This window comes from Dryas octopetala, chromosome 9 (assembly GCF_963921425.1).
Source record: "Dryas octopetala chromosome 9, drDryOcto1.1, whole genome shotgun sequence".
Classification (NCBI taxonomy): Eukaryota; Viridiplantae; Streptophyta; class Magnoliopsida; order Rosales; family Rosaceae; genus Dryas; species Dryas octopetala.
Window position 1 is genome coordinate 6,989,199 of NC_141374.1, and position 13,982 is coordinate 7,003,180.

The 13,982-nt window shown below is 34.9% G+C and overlaps 1 protein-coding gene across 1 annotated transcript; it reads left to right on the forward strand.

Moving 5' to 3' along the window:
* The first annotated feature begins 422 nt into the window (after positions 1 to 422).
* Positions 423 to 6,172, forward strand: LOC147273513 (MND1-interacting protein 1-like). Its single transcript, XM_086228050.1, has 3 exons — positions 423 to 553; positions 703 to 2,387; positions 5,450 to 6,172. The coding sequence occupies exons 1-3, from the start codon at positions 460 to 462 to the stop codon at positions 5,966 to 5,968; spliced, it is 2,298 nt and encodes a 765-aa protein (XP_086084176.1). The 5' UTR covers positions 423 to 459; the 3' UTR covers positions 5,969 to 6,172.
* Positions 6,173 to 13,982: the final 7,810 nt, after the last annotated feature.

Genomic DNA, 13,982 nt, shown 5'->3' on the forward strand with positions numbered 1-13,982 from the left:
TTATGACTATTAGACAGTCACAGTATAACCATATTTTTTAAAGTTGGTACATAAATTGAAATTTAGTATTCAAAAGTGAAATAACATAAATGTTTTAGGAGTTAAAATGAAAAAACATTGTAATTTGGTATCTAAAGTCAACGAACCTTAATGTTTTATAGTAAATAATTAGCAAATTTCTATAAATCACTAAAACATTTCAAAATAACAAAATTGTGGATGTGGGCCTTTTTTTACCATCTCCAAAGAACGAAGCATTCCCGTGAAACTCATCGAGCGAAATAAACAGGCCCTAAAGTTAATAGATGGCTGGAATTGGCCCAAAAGTTAAGAGTTGAAGCCTGTGTGGAACTGGCGGGTGGCCCACAACCAATTGGTCGTACCCAGTGTGGCGTGGTTCTGCACACACCCAACAACTAACCAAGAAATAAGCTTTGCTGTTTTGCATGCCCTCCTCTTATGCCTCTCTCCCTTCTCCTCTTTCTCTCTCACTTTCATTCAGCAACTCTCAGACCACAACAACCAAACGCCGATCGATCGTCACCAATTTCCTGTGAGTAGCTTCTCAAATTCTCATTCCGATCATTTTCATTTTTCAATACTCTTTCTCGGTAATTTTCCCACTTCTTATTTTTTATTTTAACCATTTTTGTTGTTAATCTCTCTCTCTCTCTCTCTCTCTTTCTCTCTCGCGGCCTGTAGATACAGCTATTTATATTGATTCATATACACACACAATGGGTTGCACTGTGAGAGAGAAGCACGTCCGTACAAATCGGAGGCCGCGATCCACAAAACCCGATTTCGATTATTGTTGTCACTTGGATAGAGCATCAATCTCCAAATCCATACTCGAATCGGGTCTCAAACCGTTCAATCACCATCTGGGTTCTAACAACGATTCCACCCAAAGCCCTAATTCGACGACCCCAAGCTCTAACTCCAATTTCGACGAGACCGGGTGGGGGTACTGCACTGAGGAACAATTAGAGGAGATTCTGTTGAAAAATTTGGAAATTTTGTACAATGAGGCTATTTCTAAGCTAGTTGCATTGGGTTATGATGAGGACGTTGCGCTAAAAGCGATATTGAGAAATGGGCACTGCTATGGTGGCATGGATGTGTTAACCAATATTTTGCATAATTCATTGGCATATCTGAATAGTAGTTGTGGTAGCAGTAATGGGAGTTCGGATGATTCTGAACCAGTTTTTGCTGATTTGAGGCAGTTAGAGGAGTATTCGCTTGCAGGTATGGTGTGTATGTTGCAACAAGTTAGGCAACATTTGAGTAAAGGTGATGCCATGTGGTGTTTGCTTATGAGTGATCTTCATGTGGGTCGAGCGAGTACTATGGAAATTCCGATGCTTCCGAGTGCAGGTAATGAAAATGGTAGCCCTGCATCTGGTAATGTCGAGAGTGGTAGTAATGGTAACCATCCGGTTGGTGTTATGGCCCCGGCGCTTTGTAGGTTTCATGGTGGCTGGGGATTTGGAAGTGGGGGAGGTTCGGAGTTTCCAGTTCATGGGTTTTTCTCTTACGGTGCTGAGTTAACTTTGCAAAGGGATATTGAGTGTCCCAAGAGGTTTAATCTTTCTCCTTCGATGAAGTCATTGTTGAAAAGGAATGTTGCAATGTTTGCAGCTGGTTTTCGAGCAAACTCGAAGCAGTTACATGCACAACCGCAGCCTTGCCTAAGCAATTTGACAAGTGGGGATGTCCCGCTTGCATTGGGGGCTGAAGTTTCAGTTCCGCAGTCTGAGGACTCACGAAATTCAAAGAGCCAGGAGGTTGTTAACTCAGTGTTGAGTAAATTTCGTGATTTGAATCTGGATGAGAATTTGGAGTTTGTGGGGGAAGATCAAAAGAATGAGGTGATAGTAACACTACTTCATCAGGTTAAAGAGCTTGAGAAGCAAGTTAAGGAGCGCAAGGAGTGGGCTCACCAGAAGGCTATGCAAGCTGCAACAAAGCTTAGTCATGATCTGACAGAGCTTAAAATGCTGAGGATGGAAAGGGAGGAGACTCAAAGGTTGAAGAAAGGGAAACAAACTCTTGAGGACACAACCATGAAGAGACTCTCGGAGATGGAGAATGCTTTAAGAAAGGCCAGTGGTCAAGTGGACCGGGCAAATGCGGCTGTGAGACGGCTTGAGACAGAGAATGCAGAAATCAGAGCAGAGATGGAGGCTTCTAAATTGAGTGCATCGGAGTCAGTCACAACCTGCTTGGAGGTTGCAAAGAGGGAGAAAAAGTGCCTGAAGAGGCTGTTGGCTTGGGAGAAACAAAAAACTAAATTGCAGGAAGAGATTGCAGAGGAGAAAGAGAAGATTTCAGAATTGCAACAACATTTGGCTCGGATCAAGCAGGATCAAAAAGAAGCTGAGGTTTGTGAATATGTTTGCACATGCATGCACACCTCACATGTTCCTTGGTAGATAGGGTCATGGTCATGTTCTTCAAATTTACTGGTTGTTCATGTGTCTGGTTTTTTAAGGACATGTTCATGTGATTTGTACCAAGTCAAGCAACCCCTTGGTTAGAACCAAATTTTTAGTTTCAAACAAGTCATTTAAGTGAAGCAACCACTTCAACAACAATTTTGAAACTTAAAGAAGTCTCACAGTTTCAGAACAAGATAAACAAAGTTAATTGAAGCGAACATCATTGAATATGAAGCAATAATTTACATATTACAATGTGTAAGCTAAGGCTCCCTGTCATCTAAAACCTTTCTATTCTAAAGTTTGGTTTAGAGTAATGGAGAAGTCAAGGATCCTAGGCTGTAACCTTAGGTGTATCATCTGTTTGCTTTATTTCTTTTGCTATAAGTGCTAGTTCAGTACATCTAGGTGGCCAATATGCTTATGATGGTGACTCTGGAGCTTCAGACCCCCTTTTTTTTCTTATAATTTTTCTCTATTTAAGAAGTCACTTGTTGATTGAGTGGTCTAGAAATGCACTGGTGAAGTACTGAAGTATTGTTGTAGCTCCATGAAGGTTGGAATACTTGATGTTATCATGTAATCCATCATTTGTCACTTGGTTGCTATGTATACTTTTGTTGGCTTAAAATTTTATCATGATAAATCGTGCACTCTGTTCTAGCTAGATGTTTTCCTATAGCTCTGACTGGTCAATTTATTCAGGTTGGTTCTGGGGTCTGAATTGGTTCTAAATTTTAGTTTACCAGTCTTTGTGAATCACTGGAACTGTTATTGTTGCCTATAGGTGCGGAAACTGATTGGAATTCTTTTTTTTCCCTTTTGTTTTTTAAAATGTTCTGCAGTCTTATTCTAGGTTAGTCATAATTTTAGCTTATTGTACTTACAGAACTTCAGTTGTGAATTTAAAAGCAACTCATGTCATTGGATGAGCCAATAATTAGGGGGGTCATGCTTGAAGATGTTATAAATTGTGTTATGCTTTGTTGAAACTAAAATATTGAGTTGGACCAATGGTCTTTAACTGAAGGGGGAGGGGATGCAACCAGTTACTTCTCTTGGACATACCTTTGGTTGTTCTGTAATCTCTGTTCAAGAGGATTGGGTTTTTTTTTTTTTTTTTTTTTTTTTTTCTTTTCAGTGGGGTGGGATGGGGAGATTATTAAAGGTAGGACGGCATAAGTCAAAGTTAGCATAGGTGATATCTAAATTTTTCAACCCCCAAAACCTACTCTTGAGGCTGAGGCCTTAGCCGCTCATACACTGGAAGAAATTTATTCTGTCCTCAATTCTTTTTTATAAGAATTCATTCTTTCCTCAATTACAATGTAGAAAAAAACAGAATCATCAATCATGCCAAGTTTTCAATTATTGTTCACTTATAATTATGCCCAAGTCTGTAGTTTCCAGTAAGAAAATGAAAGTATTTAATTTTTTATCCTGGTAGATCCTGGATGATTGGAGCATTCTATGATAAGATGTCCACCCATCTTTTTTAATGGATTGCTAGATTGCTAGATTTTTTTAATAGAAATCTGCATTCAAGTGTGGGACTAATCTATTGAATACACTTAAACCCAACATTGCCTGAGTTTAAAAATGCAAAGCTGTGATAAAGCTGCCTAGGTCCCTTTTAGTGCAGTTTTTTGCAAATTGCAATATAACTCTATCTAGGAATATGCATATGAAATTTCAAATCACTGTGCCCAAAACCAGAGTGCCAACCTCCCCCTTCCATATGGTTTCCTTTGTATCAAAAAATAGAAAAAAGATTCTATTTACTCCTTATCTAAATGTAATTAATAATTATATTATCAAGGTTCGTTTTTCTTTTTCTTTTTATTCTTTATCATATAAGTCAGAAAATGAAGTTCCAGTCAACCATCAATCAGGTCACATTTTAGGTGATTTAATTTGATGGAAAACCAATATGTTAGTCATGTTTGAGCATGCTTTAAGCTTATGTTTTTTTGTAATGGGTATCTTATATCCCTATTTATTATGTTTCTATTGTATCTGAAACATTGCAGATATGCAAAAAGAATCTAATCATCATAATTAACTGCAAATTTCTGTCATAATTCATAAATGATAAATCAAATGTTTTGCCATAACCCCTAATGAGGGATGCAAGAAGAAAATTGTTTTTATTTTAGCGATATGCCCAAGCATAGAAATTAGGTTTCTTTTATTAAATATATATTTATAAATTATAAACTAGGAAATATAATTATATATGTTGTCTTTATTTATTTTAATTTAGGAATTAATTATTAGGGCTTTATTTACGATTTTTGTATTTTATTATTTTAGGCACTTAATTATAAATGATTTAATTTCCCCTTTCTATAAGCCTCTATTTTTATCCCGTTCTCTCTCTTCTTCTTCCCTTTCACTTTTGTTTTTTAGGTAAATTAATAATGATAAATTAGAAGTGACGCTATTACCACTCTCACATAAGTGCCTACTTTACCTACCAATATTTTCAAAGCACCCATAAACCCTTGCCTACCATTTTTTTTGGGTTAACTTTCAATGGTGGCAGCCGCTCCTAGAGGATGTGCTCCTTGGCTGGGGTGCCATAGCAAACCTAGTTGTTGTTTTTGTTAAATTGAAGCTTGTCCTTGTAAGTAATTTTATAAAAGGATAAATTTATAATTCAATATTTTTAAAGGTGATGGGGTGAGCAGTTGGTGGGTAGCAATAGTGTCACTCTAACTCAATTGCCTTGCACTGTTTTTCTGTCTTGAAATTCTTCTTTCCAATCCTGTCTCGGTTCTTATAATTATATGCTATATAGTCTGTGTTTTCGATATTGAGCCTTCAACTCTATTTTAACTTATTATTTTTTCTACTGTAGAAGGTAAATCAGTCTGCATTGATGAGCTTCCATACTGCTCTAGAGCAAGTTATTATTATTTTTTTCTCCACATTATGCTGTAGTAAAAAATAGGTTATTTCACTTTAATAGTAAAGGATCATTTTAGTTGACCTATCACATACAGGTGAAATGGAGGCAGGAGCTGAAGGCTAAGGAGGAAGCCTTGGCACAAGTGGAAGAGGGACGACGTTCAAAGGAAGCAGCTGAGGCTGCTAATAAACGAAAGCTTGAGGCTTTGCGCCTAAAGATAGAAATAGATTTCCAGCGTCACAAGGATGATCTCCAAAGACTTGAGCAGGAACTCTCACGTCTAAAAGCATCTGCCCAATCTACCGAATTGCTTCATCCATCAAATGCTTTGCCAAAAGGAATCTCTGAGGGTGCAAAACCCCAAGGAGAAACAATTGCAAAGCTGCTTCGTGAATTGGATAACCTGGAGAATTCTACAGAGAAAGAAGTGACTTGTGATAGGGAATGCATAATTTGTATGAAAGATGAAGTCTCTGTTGTTTTCCTGCCATGTGCTCATCAAGTTCTGTGTGCCAATTGCAATGATGATTATGGGAAAAAAGGAAAAGCCACTTGCCCATGTTGCCGGGCCCCGATTGAACATAGAATTCGTGTTTTCGGTGCAAGTTCTTAGTTTGCCGGACAAGTATTCTGTTTTCTTCCCTGAGTATGACTTTTTCAGGTATACCAAATAATATACATTTTCTTATTTCCTTGGTCATTCAGGCTGCTTGCTGAGCACATCAGCAAAATAGATATGTACTTAAATAAAAAGAAAGCTTGTTTCCGGATTGTGATTTTTCAATTTGGAATGGAACATTTGTTTCTTGGTTTTTGCCATTGGCTTCATCAGCCAAAAAGCTCATGGTTTTGCGTATATTCACTTACATACACACGTACATGCATTTTTTATTTTTTTTATGCATGGAGAAATAATTGATGCTTATGCTTGTTGAAAACATTTCTGATTTTTACTGGAGCTTATAGGGTAGTAGTAGATTCACTACAGAATGAAAATAGCTTCCAAAGTAAGGCTTGTTTGACATGTGATTGGGTATCTATTGTTGCGCAATGGAGAAATTATAGACAGCAATAAGCCTTTGGGCTTGAGTCCAAAGTGGTGAGAGAGGGTGAGGAATGAGTTAGGATAAACATAGGTCAAGAGGTTGATTAGAGGACCTCACTAAGGATTCATTATTTACATTTTAGAATGCCACTATGGTTTATTTATTCACTGGAGAGAATGTGAGGAATTATATACTTTTACCATGGCATTATTATTATTTTGGATTGGATTGCAAGAGTATTGTCCTGTGTTTGGTGCACTATATAAAATCGGACTATTGTAAGTCCAATCATGAGGATAGGTCAAACTTATATATATATATATATATATATATTTTTGGCCACTGGATAGGTCAAACCTATATTTTTACTTGGGATAAACCTTTGTTATATTTGTATTAGTGTCCAATTTAATTGTAATACTCGAAGTGAATTGTGCCAAGAGTGCTCACATTAGGACTTGAGTTGTACGCAGTTGTCAAACTTGCATATAAGGTTGTAGTAGGATAAATCTTCTTGATTCAATTCAATTAATATTTCATATTTATCAAGAATTTTATTAGAATGATAATATTAGATAATTTAGAAAATTAACCATTTCTCTAAGGAATGATATCAACCATTTACATAGATTTATTAGAAATTAACCATGTCTGAAAATTTAGAAAAATTAATTTGTTTTGAACTTGAAAGGTTATTATTATTATTATTATGGCTAGCAATCTTAAATTGTTAGTGTAAGGCTGGGTTTCTTCACTATCTCCCTTAACAATTTTCTTTCTTCACTGGTCTCTTCACTATTTCCCTCAATTCTTACTTAATAAACTTTGTGATGGTACCAATATTAATTAGCACTCAATGAAGGTATTAAAAAAGAAAATTGGTAAGCGCCCTAATGAGTAACACAAAATCAAAGTTGTGAACTTAGTAGTTTGTTGCTACAATTAATGACATGTTGAAAGGAATTGGGAACACATTTATAATTTTATAATACTCTCTAAATTCTAACTATCTTGGAATGGTTGTTTATGGATGCACATACAATACGCAGCCATGAAGAAGACAAAGAGCAACGGCACAAAAGAAACAAGCACCCGTTGCCATATATCAAAACTTGCTGAATCTCCCACCTCTGAAAATTAAATTGAAAATTTTGCATTCACATCATTAAAATTACTTCTTAGCAAAAACTCAAATGATAAAAACAAACCATATATTGCATGAAGTAGTAACTTAACAACTTCGGACCAAAAAAAAAACAAAATAGTTAACACATGTTAAATTATGATTTGGTCACTTTAAGCTCAAGGAGGAATGATTCTTTATGCATAAAGAACTAATTATTTTCTTTTTTAGAAATTTCAAGTTTAATCTTATAAATGAAATTTCGGTACTTATTTATATTCTTTTATTAGAGTATTATGGCTTTATTGAGGGAAGGTAACTTTTGTTGTGTAACTCAAACATTGTATTCTTATAGAAATACATAAAATATGCTAGGTATTTGAAAAACTGTTTGATTCAAATCATACCAAACATAGTTTTAAAAAACTGTAGTGCTAAGGATTCCAACTTTTTTTTTCCAACCTACATGACATTCATATATTGAACACTAAAAAATAAAAAATAAAACCTAAAAAATAAAAAAAGTATCATGTCCAATAAAATAATGACATATAAGGAAAACAAATGTTGGGAAAAAAAGTTGGAACTCTTAGCATTTTCCTTTAACAAACCAATGACTATTTGGTCTAGTGAATAACAGTCTGTTTGTGGGAAAAAGTTATGAGTTCATGCCTCATGGGCAATTGTTATTGATAAAAAAAGAGAGAGGATATATACTCAATTGGATCCATGAAAAGAAAGATAGTAATATAAATACAGTAATGCTAGACATCCCACATTTTTATACCATAATTTCATACCACCTTATGTGGCAACTTACATGGCATTCATGCATTGGATACTAAAAAATAAAAACAAAAATCTAAAAAGAAAAAGAAAAATTTTGTCCAGTAAAATAATGACACGTAAGATGGTATAAAAATATGATATAAAAATGTTGGTAAATATAGCATTATTCATATAAATAACCAAAAAAAAAAAAAAATGTTAGTAAAACTCTTATCATCTTGATCGAGCTAAAATACTAAAACAAGCAACACATGGGATTATTACAAAGTATTTAATGTGGCAAGCCACAAGAGATTGTGATTACCTTCCATATTGAAATTCCGATTTTATTTCGTATGGGGAGAAGAAAAATCTGAACTTGAATCTCTTTCTATAAAGTGGAGAGAAACATCACTGGACCAATAGCTAGTTAGCTAGTATATATTAAAATCTCGATTTGGTGTGATATTTCAATAAAATTTTGGGTTGAGAAATTTTTGTCTAACTCATAGATCGATAGGATGGTTAGCTTCATATGGGGATTGAAATTTTTGTTTGGGTACGTGTGTATATATATACACATTATTCTTGAGGAGAGAGAGAGAGAGTTTCATAGGCCATCAATGGGGATCATATATAGTGCATATATATGGGGATTTGTACCCATTATTCACTAGGAGTGAGAGAGTATCATAGTTCATGCATTGAGAATTAATGAAAATTCAAGGTGGTGCTTCATGAAAAAATCAATTTTGCTAATTAAATTTGTTCCCTATATTAATTATCATATAATCACAATTGGTGAGTGCACGTAACTGATGGGTGCTACAATATGACACATGTAACATAATTGAATTCGGTATTTCATTATGTGTGGACGATGGAGTTTGGAAAGATTAAGCAATTTTAAAATGACGAAATTTTAAAATTTTGAATTTGTAAAAGTTTCTTATTTAGCTAACTTATTAGGTATCATAAAATATATAAAGAATGTAGGTAACAGTGATATATAATAGTGGTGGTAGTGACAACAACAATGAAAACGAGATGGTACGTGAATCGCAAGGACCCAATTGCAAGAGCAGAGTTTTACCAACTGAGCTATATCCAGCCGAGCCAAGTGGAGCATGCATGAAGGAGTCAAATTCTTATTATATTCTTTTAGATGTTTTTACCATACTATCAAGAGGATTAGCCGCCAAAGGTATATATCCAGCAGTAGATCCTTTAGATTCAAGTCCTTTTAACTTAGTGGTAGAGTAATGTCATGGTTAGGCGTAAATCATCGGTTTAGCAAAACTGATTGCAAACGAGCGGCTAGAATAACCCTTCTTTAAAACACTTTGGTAGTGCTCCTGAATTGGATGGAATCCACATAAAGGAAAAAGAATCGAATAATCATTCGATGATGAAAATGGAATAATAAATAGTCTAAACTAAATACGTCAAAAGGCCAAAATAAATTATTTTTGATTTAATTATAATTAAATAAGTAGATTTCAATATATTATTAATGATAAATTATTGAAATAATTATAATCAGAAATAAATAGCTAATCGATTTTTGATTTGTTGATTAATTTTTGTTTGTTAAGGACCATTTTTAAGTAAAACTTAAAAAATGGACAATTCAAATTATTGAAGCATGGGGAACTCAATAATGTTGCAACTTTCTTTAGATGGGGAATGAATCATTAATTAACATGCATACAAGTAGACATTAAAATAGGCCTCACCAAAAAGCCCAAGGCCCGAAGCTCACCCGGCTCATTAGGCCCGAAGCTCGATTTGGCTCGAAATTTGGGCCGGCCCGGCCTGGCCTGAAAGTCTCTTGGGTTGGGCTTGGGTCATCCCCTTGAAACCTATGGGCCGCCCGAAGCCCGGCCCGTTTAGGTCCGCCCCAAAGCCCAATTTGGAAATCATAGCATATTTAATAGGTTTTTCGTTTGTTTATCCTAATAAATTATTAATATGCTTATGAAGTTATTATATAATACTATAATGTTAGTAAATAGTAATAGTGTAAACTATGTAATACCATAAATAATAAAGTAATAAACTTTTAAAATTATATACAACATTACAAGTATAATAAAACATAATTGTACATGTGTATATAAAACTTTTATAATACAACTATAATTAAAGTTATTAAACCACGATCGTCAATTCATTAATTCAACGATCTGAACCCTTCATTTTCTATTTTCATAGTAAAAAATCATCCTTACAAAAAATCGGCTAAATCGGAATTCATCTACCCATTCGATTATCGTTAGAAAAACCATGATCGTTCATTAATTCGACCACCGTTACGTCACTTTTACATCTCCGATTAAGCTAATGTTTTGCAAGAATTCTCTTTGAGTGGGGATCTAAAACTTGAACGGTTCGGATCGTTGAAAACACGATCGATATGTGAGCTTCTACATATAAATACACTTAAAAGAGTATAATTCTAATAACTTTCCCGTTGAAACCTTGTTGTTTCCATAATTATGAAGACCACAACATGATTTCAACAATCTGACTCGTTCATTTTCTATGTTCAAAAGATCATCCATACAAAAAATCGGCTAAATCGAAATTCATCTACCCATTCGATCATCATTAGAAAAACCACGATCGTTCATTAATTCGACCACCATTATGTCACTTTTACGTCTCTGATTAAGCTAATTTTTTGCACAAATTATCTTTGAGTGAGGAACTAAAATTTGAACGGTTTGAATTGTTGACAACACAATTGCATCATTTGTTTATAAAAATATGTAATAAAATATATAATAAAACATATGTACATTTATGTTTTATTATAATTGTAATGTTGTATATAATTTTAAAATTTTATTATTTATGGTATTACACTATTACTAACATAATAGTATTATATAATAACTTAATAAACATATTAATAATTTATTAAAGTAAACAAACGAAAGAGCTATTAAATATGTTATGATTCACAAACTTAACAAATAAACTAGTCAGCTCAGTTGGTTGAGAGTTGAACCTTGCTATGTGAGGTCTCATGTTCAAATCACAACATAGTCAAAATCTTGTATTTATTTTTGAAGATATATGTGTCTAAATAGGCTTTGGGCCCATTTTTGGGCCGCCCGTTCAGGCTTAGCCCGGCTCGGCCCGGCCATCCAAGCTCGCAAGCCAAAGCCCGATGGGTGGGCCTTGGGCTTGTGTATTAAAGCCCAAGCCCGGCCTGGCCCGGCCCGAAAGCCCTATTGGGCTTCTATAATTCAAGCCCCCGGCCCGAATCCGAAAAATTTGGGCCCTGCATTAAAATGAGTACGTAATTAGGAATTTCTCACAGGGCAGCAAGTGGAGAGTGAGGGAAGGTGCCAAGTGGTGAAACCTGAGCTTCATATATATGGAGATGGAGAAGTTGAGAGTGCACGAGACAAAAGTTTTGACACAAAAATCAGGCTCAAGCACAGCTGTAGTTGAGAACAACAGCTATATATGCATACGTACGTACATATCATGCAATAAACCAATAATGCAAATGCAACAATATAATTAATGTTAGGTTTAACAACAAGCTTTTACTTCCTTTTGTAGCAAGTTTTTTGATATTTCATATCATATAACCCGTGAGCCTTGAAGATGGCTGCTAGCTGCACTTTTTAATGCTCCCCTTAATTTCTTTCCACAAAACTTCACTTGCATGGGTCGTTGGTCAACTCACGTTGCACCGTTGACCTAACCAACATTTTCTTCTATGTCAACATCGTTACGGTACAATATCACATCCTGTACCAGTTACTTACTAATTAAGATGAAAACGATCGATGTAACTTTTTCTTTTTTTAGAATCTTTTCTCTTTTTTACTAAGCGGATGAAAATAAAGATGTTTTGATCCTGCTAAACAGTTTTGGGTTTTGTTTGATGGAAGAGTAGTCATGCACGTGCCCCGTTCTAAGAGTTTTTTTTTTTTTTTTTTTTTTTTTTTTTTTTTTTTTAATTTAGAATTTGGTTATGAGAGTTGGTGTGTTTGGAGAAAAAACACTTGAAATTTAAATAAAACTCAGCATTTAAGAAATTATATGTTCTAATTAATTTCCTTGTTTGGATCCATAAATATAGAATTTTGTAAATTCTATATGAAAAAAAACTTGATATTTGAGGACTGTAAATTCTAAGTTTAAATTCCACCTAAATTTGCGTTATTTTCAAAATTCCAATTTTTACAAAAAAAAAAAAAAAAAAAAAGACAGTCGGTCCACCCATCACCTTGCCAATTAATCACAATACCACCATAACTACCACCATGTTGCAGCTACCATCACCACCGTCACTACCACTGCCACCGATGCCGCTGCCACCGCCATCGCCACTGCCGGCCACCACCTCCCCTGCCACTACTACCGCTACCGCCACCACCATCACCACCACCGCCAATGCCAATGCCGCTGCCGCCACCTCCAACACCCCAATTTTCGCCGCCACCATTTCTCCCACCGCCCGTGGGCCATCACCTCTACTATTATTGTCAACTCACCACAAACATCATTTTTATTGTTGCCACCATCACCATCACGTTTTTATAAAACTACTATAAATTTCGTATTTAAATTTCATTATAATTACATTTATCCAAACAAGAGAATTTACATATTACACGTAAAACGAAATGGCAACATAAACAACAACGATAACAACATTACACTTACACATCGATTATTGGTTTTTATGAGGCGGTGGCCAATCAGGGTGTCCAAGATGAACGGGGTGCCAACAAACCATTTGCTCAATCTCGATTCGTATTTCAAATTCGCAATCCTCGCATGGTTGACTGAGATGACCTATCTTGATGCACTTGCAAATGACTCTATCATTAGGATTGGACATAGAGTCGAAGTGAGGCACTTGCAAATGACCTATTTAGATACATTATTGCAGGTTCAACCTTGGCGTGCATTTGTCGAAACATCCAAAAATGAGCTGCATCTATCAAGCCCCATGATGTTATCAATCATAATTTGATACTATTTTAGGATAATAAATGTGACATAATTAATGAAATTATGAATATACATAAAATAAGAAATAGATACATGAAAAGACACAAAAAAAAAAAAAAAAAAAGGGAAGAAATGAAAAAAGATAACATAGACCTTAATAAATAATTGAATGCTGACATGGATTTGCAGTCAAATATGACCAAAGTTAAAATTTAAATTCTTAAACTCCATCAGGTTTCTATAATACATTAACCCTCCACAATCTAAAACCCCCACAGTTGTAGTAGTGAAATCAGTTTTCCATTTTGTATCGACTCTTAGCACTTGTGAAAGCAACCTACAATCAATATGTGTTCAACTTTTATGCTAGGCATGTGAATGTAGCAAGAGTCACCAATCTCACCTTCTAACTCCCTATAAATTTGAAATCTCAAAGATGCTCTTGTTAATGAATCTCAATAGGAAGATGAGCTTAATTGGCAGTTGAGGATAATCTACATGATGGACCATTAATTGGTTTTCAAATCTAGAATTATGTTCTTGTGAAGATGAATTTGCTTATTGAAAACCAAACAGATCCAAGAGTTAGAAAACAACTTTGAATTGATTTTCATCAAAATGCTACCTACCCTCCCATAAATTATTTACTAGCTAGTAGTAATTAAAATCAGTTTTCCATTTTGTATTGACTCTTAGCACTTGTGAAAGCA